This window comes from Syngnathus scovelli, chromosome 10, assembly GCF_024217435.2.
Source record: "Syngnathus scovelli strain Florida chromosome 10, RoL_Ssco_1.2, whole genome shotgun sequence".
Classification (NCBI taxonomy): Eukaryota; Metazoa; Chordata; class Actinopteri; order Syngnathiformes; family Syngnathidae; genus Syngnathus; species Syngnathus scovelli.
In genome coordinates, this window is record NC_090856.1 from 2,872,234 (window position 1) to 2,883,137 (window position 10,904).

General features: G+C 46.4%; 1 protein-coding gene across 1 annotated transcript; it reads left to right on the top strand.

Moving 5' to 3' along the window:
• The first annotated feature begins 208 nt into the window (after nucleotides 1-208).
• ryk (receptor like tyrosine kinase) lies at nucleotides 209-10,707 on the top strand. The gene is made up of 16 exons (XM_049723057.1): nucleotides 209-868; nucleotides 3,171-3,292; nucleotides 3,366-3,465; nucleotides 3,539-3,670; nucleotides 3,788-3,859; nucleotides 4,225-4,366; nucleotides 4,432-4,532; nucleotides 5,188-5,271; nucleotides 5,905-6,030; nucleotides 7,080-7,166; nucleotides 7,259-7,328; nucleotides 7,744-7,876; nucleotides 8,640-8,749; nucleotides 8,827-8,986; nucleotides 9,667-9,803; nucleotides 10,090-10,707. The coding sequence occupies exons 1-16, from the start codon at nucleotides 637-639 to the stop codon at nucleotides 10,199-10,201; spliced, it is 1,920 nt and encodes a 639-aa protein (XP_049579014.1). The 5' UTR covers nucleotides 209-636; the 3' UTR covers nucleotides 10,202-10,707.
• The last annotated feature ends 197 nt before the right edge of the window (nucleotides 10,708-10,904 follow it).

The window sequence follows — 10,904 nt, forward strand, 5'->3', positions numbered from 1 at the left end:
GAATAGCGTACATATGGATGAATTGCATAATTTATATTTGTTACCTTTTTGTAAACCTTTTAACCAATAAAAAGTACCACAGCAGGTAAATATTTGAGCATATGTGTGACAGTGAATCAATATTTAGGTATGTGACGTAATGATTTCAAGTGTTGGTATTTACCACAGCGTGTAAAGGCGGCAGTGCGCGCCCCCGCGGCTCCATGAGCAGTGCGCGCTCCCCCAATGAAAAGTGAGCTAGTGGCGCTGAGGAAAGAATCGGGACGGGACGACCATGGAGGAGAACTCTGGGTATCTTCACCCAAATTCCAAACACTTTTAATCACTTTTGTCAACCGTGGAGGCTAAATGTGTTTGTTTTAGTGGTTCGTTGTTATGTGCGGCGGGTGGGAAAGTCGTACATCTCCCAATTTGGAGCCCGAGGTCGGTCTGGAAAAGTTAGCCAAATTAGCTCGCCTCGGCTAAATTAGCCCGCCTCGGCTAGCGAGTCCAGGACAAAAACAGGCCCGCGGGGAAACGAGCGAGGCGGCGAAGAGTGACTAGGAATGTCGCCCCCCGGGATTCAGAAGTTCACCTACGGATGAGAAGGACACTCGGGAAGGCAGACGAGAACTTGCGAGCCAGACGACCGCTGCCATGTTGGGGTGGCTGCTGCTGCTCGGCTCTGGCGGCCCGTCCGAGCGCTGGCGATGGCCGCAGTCGGCGGTGCCGCGGCGGCTGCTGGAGGGCTTCTTCGTCGGGCTGCTGCTGATGCTCGAAGGGGCCCTCGGCCTTGGTTTTTCAGCTTCGGGGCTTGACCACGACAACGGCGGCAACAACCGCAGCGTCAACATTTACATGAGTGTGGACGAGCTCAACAGATTACTGGGTAAGCAAACTTGTTTCATAGAAAAAACAGAATAAAGTGATACTAGAAAAATAAGATATTTGAAAACATACAAAATATTCACATTAGCTAAAGCTGACATGTGCAAGAAAACTTTAAAATAGATATTAGGAAAAATGCATAAACAAAAGGAAGTAATACAGAAAAAATAGAATACTGTATAAAACCAGAAGTTGCGTCAGAAAAGTTCCAGTACTGACATCTCAATAGATAAAGTTTTTGTTTTTTATGCGGGTCAAACAATCAACCAGAACATCTTCAAAGATGCCCTACTGTGTTTGCGTTGCGTGAAAAGGTCAAAAGTCATTGCACGCTCATGCCTGTTCACAATGCAGTGAGCATCTGACAGTTCCTGGCTTTGCGGCCCTCCCTTTTTTAAAATTTATTGAAATAGCAGCAAGACTCAGTATAGAGGATAAAGTGCAACATCTGCATGTCAAGTCTCTGTGGGCCAACGGATGGAAAAGTTTCTCTGATAACTTTACCAAATGAGACTTTTCTCCACTGAACTGCAAGAGAGACATTTGGGCCCAAGTCAAATGTGTACACTATCCCTGATCGCTTTTGCATGTGACGGATGTGTCGTTTAAAAGCAAACACACACTTTGGAATGCAGAAGATGTCCAATGAGTTAACATTTTGTATATTTTGTGCTTATCTGTATATCATCCTGGCATTTGACATATTTAAAATGCACCTCCTTAAAGTCTAAAAGTAGAAATCATTCTCTTGAGTCCCAACTTAATCATTTCTTCAGCAAACCATCTAATGTTTGTTTATTTGTGGAGCAAACAAGCATCAGTGAGGTGCTTTTGGAAGCAGACGGCCCGGCCCGGCTGGCATTCCTGCCGTCATCGCCCCCCCCGAGGCCCTCCGTCGAATAAAAGCAGGCGGTTGATGTTGGGTCCTTTTGATGAGAAAGAAAACGGCATTTTGTGGCTTTGAAAGCTTGCTATTTTTGAAACCTTTCAACTTCTGCCCCACAGTCCAACGACAGAATACAGCGCCCCATGCTAACATGTTAGTTACGTCTTTATCAAGAGGTCCATTTTTTTTCCCCCATTATTTTCTGTAGCTTTGTGCCTTGGGGGAGGTAAAGGCACAAGAGGGTCTTTGTTCCACGCAAGCGTGACCTCGGCACCTGCTCGCCGCCACCTTTTGTCCTTTTCGCTTTTAACGTGCAATACGATCCGCGGCGGATTTGCTTCGTGTTTCTTGTGGTTTATTCAGACTGGTATTACCTTATTTGAGTCAGTACAGTGCGTTGGCTGGTTATAAAAGCGTTAATAAATGATAGCGTTGACGTTACCGAGGTCAAGTGTACTTGAGTGGAGTGTTCCTATCGTGAAAAGGTGACGTTTTGATCCCGAGGGAAGTGATCACTCAAAACAAAATCAACACGCTGCCACGCTGGAATTCAAAACATCAACCCCCAGTGGACAAACAAGCCTGTTAGCATCCGAGTTAGCTTTTAACATCGTGTCGTTTTAAGTTGTGAGGAAAAGCTTCCATTTTTGGGACTGGATTTTTTCTTTCTTGTGTTAAAGTTGCTAAAAAAAAAAAAAGTGAAAGGGAGAAGTGATGTCACGCTTGGTTACGCCGCTTTAATTGCTATCGAAGAGCGAGGTGGCCTCACGCGGAGACACGGGGGGAACGCAGAGTTCAAGCCGGAGAAAGGCAATTATCGTTTTCGCTCGTTGTGTCTTTTGACTCCAACTGTTTATTAACTTCAAAAAAAAAAAAGTGTCATTAAAAACCACAAGATGATACGTTTCAGGAATATCTTAAAACGTGTTTTGAAACATTTTACCTTCTCTTTCGAGCCAAGGTGACTGATTCTGGTAATACTCGCAACACGTGTGCCGTCGTTTGATCTCTGCTCATAAATGGAAAGAAAATCAACCCTGCAGGCTTAACGCCCACTGCCACCGCCGCCGCCGCCTACCCGAGGCCCTTGAAGATGTCGCCCATCTGCTCCCTAAGCTGGCAGCAAAGGCCTGAGATGTTTTTAATTGAGTCAATATGACGAGGTGGTCCGAGCCCCGAGGCCGTCGCGCACATTCTTGCCTATAAACGAGATCCTCCGAGTTAGGACGGAGAGCTGAAACGTTCTCGGTGAAATTGCCCTCATTTTGGAACTCGTCCGCACTTGAATGTTTTGAACTTCACTTTTCCAGGTTTCAAGTGCTAGCAGATGTGCTTCTCTTACCAAGCCGGAACCTCAAATTCACAATCAACCACCAGCAAAGCAAAATGGCTGATTTTCCCGAAATGTCTTCTCCAGGTCTGGACGCAGAGCTTTATTACGTCCGCGACGATGTGGTGAACCTCAACGCCATGTCGTTCACGATGCCCGTGCCAAGCGAGACCGACAGCCTTCACTTCACCTGGCACGCCAAGTCCAAGGTGAACCTCACTTTGGACAACACGTGAACATCAGAATTTCTTTTTGGACGCTGTATTCTTTTTGACTCCTTAGGTGGACTACCGCTTAGGTTTCCATGTGGAGAATCCCGTCACCATGAACGCCCCACAGAGCAATATTTCCAATCAAGGGGAGCTTCCCCGCTTTCCCTCCGGTTCGTTGAGAATATTCTAGATTCGCTCACGAGCATGACAAAACTGTTTCTCACGCCTGCGTGGTCCCAACAGTTTTTCGAGTGGACCTTTTCTGCTCGGGCAAAGTGGACGGCGAAGCCGTCGTGACGGTGCAGCTCAACGTGACCTTGCGGGCCGACAACTACACAGTGCTCAACTTCAAGCGGAGGAAAATGTGCTACAAAAGTAAGCTGGGAAAGTTGATGAGTAAATCTTTGGTGGATCGATTAGCACGTCAAAACGCTTTGGCTGTTTTCTCGTAAAATCTAACGCTGGTCTCTTTGTCCTTTTTCTGTCGGGCAGGAATAGATTCCGACCCAAAGATTCCATTTCCTTTCACCAACCACACCCTTCACACGCTTCAGCAGCCCGACTGTGAGTACGGCCTTGTGGGAGCGTGCTGCTCGTAAAGCGGCATTCATTGACTCGTTCAATTTCCTGAAAATTAACGATTTTGGAGATGCAAAGTCCTTTTTTTTTTTTTTAATCGTCCGGATAACCATCTCGCGTAGTGCTTGGCCTCCTTTGTGAGCACATTGCCATTAGCGGGCGGCTTTAGTTCTGCTCCAGCTAGCAGAAACAACCTGAGGCATTCTAAAGCTTGAAGTAGCAACTTGACAAGTGGCTGCCATCTTTGTGGACCTTAAAAAAAAAAAACATGGAATGAGCACGTCAAATTCCTCAAATAAATTCACAGAAAAACATTTGACTACTCTCTAAGAACTTTTTTTTTCCATCAGTTGACGGCGTGACTGCCCCCACCACCTCCACTCAGGTCTTCTACATCAGCGTGAGCGTGTGCTGCATCGTCATCTTCCTGGTGGCCATCATCCTGGCCATCCTGCACTTGCACAGCATGAAGCGAGTGGAGATGGAAGACAGGTCGGTTTCTTTCGTCCAATGACTTCATTGAATATCATTGACTAGTTTTCCTTTCGTTGTTCCAGTGTGAGTGACAGTGGAAGCTCACAGGGACTTTCTCAGCCTTCCACGCAGACCACGCAATACCTACGGGCCGACACGCCCAACAACGCCGCACCCGTGTCTAGTAAGATTTTATCATTTGTTCCGCATCTTTTAAATGATTTCTGAAGATTGCGCAAGACTGTTAAAAATAAAACAAATGATGATTCTGTCGCTATTTCTGAAGCTTTGCTAACAGTGGCTATGCTAATATAATGAGACACTATCCTGCGTCCTTGTCCAAATGTGATTAGCGAGCAAGAATGCTGACGCGAGCTCAGCTGCTGTCACGAGATGGTCAAAAAGTCAAATCGCAGGATCCGGCGCCCGTAAAGCTATTTTGCTGACACCCACTTTAACTTTGAATGATTTTGACACATGCAGAGCTACTGTACGCTCAAGGTTGTTTTTTAGAAAGGGCAAGAATAACTAGAGAAAGTTGGAAATTCATTTTTCAGGCTTTGACACTTTCCAACCGCAAGCAGGGTGACGTCTTATAAGTCATTGTCGCCCTCTAGTGGACACAACGTTCATGTCGCATACTGATTTGGACTCCACCTTCCATCATCTTAATGCCTGATTTTATTTTCGCGTCAGAGTTTATAACAAACGCCTACTCAACACTAACAAGTCCCTTCATCGGATATTCCAGTGCGGCTGTTCCTATTAAAGTGACTTGTGCACATCATTTGTGTAACCCTTGCCGTCCCCCCTTTTCCCCCTCCTTATCCTCTTATCAGACAACCACCCCAGTTCCGCACCCATTCTCCAGCTTGCAGCCTCCTCCTTCCAAAACACCGGTGCCCCCCCTCACGAAACCAAAAGTAAGTAACCCCCGCTAACATCTTGTACATCACATGCAGCGGTTTGCTACAGTTTGCCTCCAGGGGGCAGCATTGACCATCAAGGCTTTTCTTCTTGCCCGACCCGCATGCCACCACTGTGCCTTCACGTTATCTCATAGCACGTAACAAAAACATCAAAACATCCACTCTGCCTGTTTTCCTCGAAGCAGCCTTATCGCAAAGTGGACTCACGAAGTTTGTGTGCGTGTACATGTTTACAATGTGTACGTGTGTGTGTGTGTGTGTGTACAACTCGGAGTTTATGCTGTTGAGTTTAACTCGGGCCACTTTGAACATTCGATTTCATAATCTGCAAAGAAAAAAAAGAAAAATCAAACCAAAATGAAGGCAGACATTTGAAGAGGTGGAGTCGGACATACATAATTCCTCGCCAATGACAATTTTCATTCCATTTGGTGATGATGGTTAAAAAAATAAATAAAAAGGAAAAGTAGGTGGTCACAAATGGCCAACATCAAGCTCGGAGAGTTAAGAGAAGTGGCATGTATGCTGTCAAAGTGATGTAAAGCAGATACTCTTCCAGTAAGTAGACCAAGCCCAGGATTTTGTGTTTACACTTGGATCTTCTCCAATCCCATCCCTCCCTCGCAGGCTTCCCATCACTCCGCATCGAGAAAAACGACCTGAGGAGCGTGACTCTCATGGAGGCCAAGGCCAAAGTCAAAGATATCGCTATCTCGCGGGAGAGGGTCACACTGCGGGATGTCCTCCACGAAGGTATCATCATTTGTTACTTTAGCTTCTTTGGGCTAGCAGTGGAAAAAATCACAATCCGATACATTTTTTGGGATGATTCATCCTATTTTGAAACCACATCGAGATCTCTTGTCATGCAACTATGTTAACCTTCCACGTTGCCTTCATTCTTTGGACGCCGCTTGGCTTTGTCATGGAGCAAACAAGACCGTCTTTCAGTCTGCTGGACTTCGGCCCACTTAGGTGGATTTAGTACCCGTACGTTTCCCCGAACGGCTGACACAAGCACACTGGCCCGTGTCCGGGAACGCCCGATCGGAACGTAAATATTTTAAAGATTACTCTTTTTCGATAAGCGCCGTCAATAAATCCTGCTCGACTGGGCCGAGTCATCCTGAATGAAGCAACGGAGGGTAGCGGGGAAGTTGTCTCGTAATTTCTCACGTACAAAAGTGGTTCGTGCATTGGCTTCCCGGCAACTTGACTGTCGGCCCGCTGTTGAAATTAATAAATTTGACTCTTTTCGATGTGCTCCGTTTCCGCGACTTACTCCCCCTCCCATTTTGAAATTAATTAATGAATTAGATTTCCACTGCTTTTGATGAGAGGACTTGAAAAGTCTGTATTTTTCTTTTTTATTATATGATTCTTTGGCTTGCAAAGGATAAAATAAATATCAGGTAACTACCGGAGCATACACTTGGCACATTGCGGTGAAAAATGAATCCTTGCGGCCTGCGAACCGGTCCGAACACGCCCGACGCGTACGCTCCAGGTGGGAAGAGGAGGCGCCCAAACACTGAGCTTGTTGTTGGGCTCAGCTCGCCCTCAGGGCTCAGATGTTTTTCTAAACTTTACGTCCCGCTCTGCTGCTCACCTCACTCGAGTCGCCGCCTCAAGCGCTCCTCTGACAGTTTAGACAACGGCGGTGATGAATACGCTCGCTTGGCTTCTCGGGTGGTTCTTCAAAGAGCTGAAATGGAAATCTTTCCAATGATGCGGTGATTAGCCCAATGTGACATTAAAACTTTTAAAAAACACTTTTATTATTATTTATTTTTTTTGCACAGGCACCTTTGGCCGCATCTTCCACGGCGTGCTGCTGGATGAAAAGGACCCTGCCAAGGAAAGGCCGGTCTTTGTCAAGACTGTAAAAGGTATCCATGCTAAATATTAGGACATGGACAAAGTTCTCCACGTTTTGGAATGCACGTAAGGAGAGTGTTGAAATTCCCGATTTTGTTTGCAGAGCACGCGTCGGAGGTCCAGGTGACCATGATGTTGACTGAGAGCTGCAAGCTTCGAGGACTTCATCACAGGTGAGCTGAGGGCTGGACGGAAGTCAGTAGAAACTTGACTATTTTGTTTCAAAGTAGCTATCTGAGTCAATGTTGGTGTGCAAAGTAGCTCAAAGTTGACATTCCAGATATGAGAGTTTGGATTTTTTGTAACTCTTTGGCAAAAAGCACATTTTTTCTTGCTGATATGAAAATGTGTTCTGAGGGTACGGGGAAGTCCGGGATCATTTTCCATCGTGCCGACACTGACATTAAATTTTGCTTGCACCAATCAGGAAGGAGTAATCTTAAGTGGACACATTTTGCCCGACACCGTTTCCTCCTCGCCATGCCAAGGCTTCCTCTTCCCCTTTGCCCTCTAACAATGTTTTGGAAGAAATCCTTGCCAACATAGCTACAGTACCTAATCGAATGACCCCCGCCCCCTCCCTTCCAGAAACCTGCTACCCATCAGCCACGTGTGCACGGAGGACGGCGAGAAACCAATGGTGCTCCTGCCTTTCATGGCCTGGGGGAACTTGAAGCTTTTCCTGCGCCAATGCAAGCTAGCAGAGGCTAACAACCCGCAGGTGAGAGTCTTGCCAAAAAAATATCTGGATTTGAGGGATATTGAAAAAAAAAATGGCACCACGACCTGATTTACAGCTGCAACGCTGATTGCAAAAGCAACGCCGTCCCCCCCCGCCAGCGCCAAAAGGCTGATAATAATGAGATTTCTTTCAAACTCGCGTTTCTCTCAAAGGCTGCAAAGTGAGTTTTGCCGAGGACTGCAAGCTCCATCTTGCAAACGTGCTGAAAAGCATACAAAGGCCGATTGTCTTCGGCGCGGCCCGATCAGGTGCCATTCATCCGCGCTCAAAGCAGCTGGAACCGCAAAACCCCCGGCTAGCCTTCATCTTCTGCTTGATTGACGATTTGACACCTCATCTGAGATTGATTGCCAATGTTTGATAAGCACGTTTTCATCGCGCCAAATCGAGCTCACATAAACTTGCAAAGCGGGTTTGGATGAAAACAAAAGGTACGGCTGGGTAAAGAAAAAAAAAAGTTTGACATGCCGCAATTCAAACCGCTATCACACACATGTTTTCAATTAGGGAAAAGTAAAGAAACAATTTTTGCAAAGTTGCATTTTTTGGGCGATGTGCCCAAAATGGCTGAAAGACTGAAAATGGCGCCGTTTGGACCCCCCTGCTCAAAACCATTCCGTCCAACTATTGACTTAAAAAGGAAACGAGGGCAGCGTGACACCAAAAGTCACAGTCGGTCGCTACCGTGTGTTTCCTGCTCTTAAGCGCTGTCCCCTCCTCCCCCCCCTGCGCTTCCTGCTAGGCCATCTCCCAGCAAGACCTGGTCTACATGGCCATCCAGATAGCGTGCGGGATGAGCTACCTAGCCCGCCGCGAGGTCATCCACAAAGACCTCGCCGCCAGGAACTGCGTGTAAGTATCCGTCCACGCCCGTTTAAAAATAAATAAATAAATGATTTCACCTGAATCCGCTTCCTCGCTCCCGTCAGCATCGATGACAACATGCAGGTGAAGATCACGGACAACGCCCTGGCCCGCGATCTGTTCCCCATGGACTACCACTGCCTGGGTGACAACGAGAACCGGCCCGTCCGCTGGATGGCGCTGGAGAGCCTGCTCGATAACGACTTCTCCAGTGCCAGCGATGTGGTAGGAATTCACAGCTCAACTCAAACCAAACTAACCCCCACACATTCTTCACACGGCCTCGCTATCCGATGGAAGTGCCGCCCGCCGAGGTCGACTATTTCGCCGAGCTTCAGAGCGAAGTCCAGACTCAAAGACGCTCACATGACGCACACAGCATGACGCATTTGAACTCACCACGCGCTCGCCTGGAGCTAGAACGCCGCGGTCTTCTCCTCTAATAAACATCTTGCTCTGTTACGTCATCACCCGGCCAAGTCTCGGAGCGAGCCAATCGGATATCTGACTCGTCACCGTCAACCTCGGCTTCTAACAAAAGGCGATTTCGCTCGCACGTTCGCACGGCAGTGAATCACACATCGGGCTTGTCCTCACACGTGCCGCTTCGCTTGGTTTCGTAACGCCAATCGCACATCGGTACTTTTCACTAACAGGTGTTTGGCATCGTCGGTTGCAAGTGCGCAATTTTGGATTCCAGTTTTGGAATTGTTTTTGTGTTTCTTTTTTTTTAATGTCTCATTTGGTTTATAAAAGCAAATGACTTCACCAGCTTGTTAACAGCGACAAGAAGGACTTTATTTTGCATGTCAAAAAGATTTCAGCATTACTTCCATGTATTGTTTGTCCCGCCGGGTGTTCACAAAGCATTTCAATAATGAATCAATTTTATTTTCTCCGCGCAGTGGGCTTTCGGCGTGACGCTGTGGGAGCTCATGACTCTGGGCCAAACGCCGTACGTCGACATTGACCCCTTTGAGATGTCGGCCTACCTGAAGGACGGCTACAGGATAGCGCAGCCAATCAACTGTCCCGATGAACTGTATGTTTCGATAAGCCGCTCTGACATTTTTCATTTCATCTTATTTTTCTGTTTATACAGACTTATATTATGACAAAATATTTTTACTGGGCTGTCTGCTTCATTTCCGACATTCTCTGTTTTGACTAAAATTGAAAGTCGGTGATGCGTGCAGAGATTTCCTGCCAAGTACAAAAGGTGATGAGGCGACTGTGATGAGGCCACAAAATAAAAGTGGCGATTCCTGTTGCCCAAATTCCTCCGCCTTTGTTGACGTCTTCTTTCATCTACCGTGTTTGTGTGGCAGGTTCGCCGTCATGGCGTGCTGCTGGGCTCTGGACCCTGAGGAGAGACCCAAATTTCAGCAGCTGGTCCAGTGCCTCACCGAATTTCACGCCGCTTTGGGGGCTTACGTGTAAAAAGCCTTTCACTTGTGCCTTATCGAAGAAAACAAAATGGAGGCTGATGACTTTGTCCATTTTTGTACAGGTTTTATTTTTTTATATAGCCTTTTACAGCATAGCAAGTATTTTTCCCTCCGATGTTTTTCCACTTGAGGACTTTCCCTTTGGGGAATTTTTCCACCGACATTCACGTGCCGTGTTTTAAAGGCATTCGGACGTTCGCTTGTATATCGTACGGCCAACGAGCGCGGTACGACAGTTTTCTCGGGGTGCCGCTTTGCATATTACGTCATCGTTCACTTGTTATATTCCAACAATATACGTTAGTTATATATACACCGATGACAGGATTCATTGATGTTCACAAATTTGTCCGCATTGCTGTAAAAACATAATTTGATGGGATTTTTTTTTTTTTTTTTTTTTGGGTGTTTTCCCCCAATCACTGCATGTCGGATGATGGTGCTTGAATGAATGAATGAATGACATTCACTATTAAATGTTATTTCTTTGATATTTTACCACACAGTTTTTTCTTAAGACATCAAAATTTACGGTATTGCTGTCTAAATTTGACCTGATCAATTCTAACTTTCTTCAACTGGTGCAATTATCAAATCAATGTAACTGCCAATGTTTTTATTTATCACTCCATTCCCAGCCCCATTCATCCAACCTCCGCCATTTCCTCATTAGCTTCAATTATCCTGTCACCAAA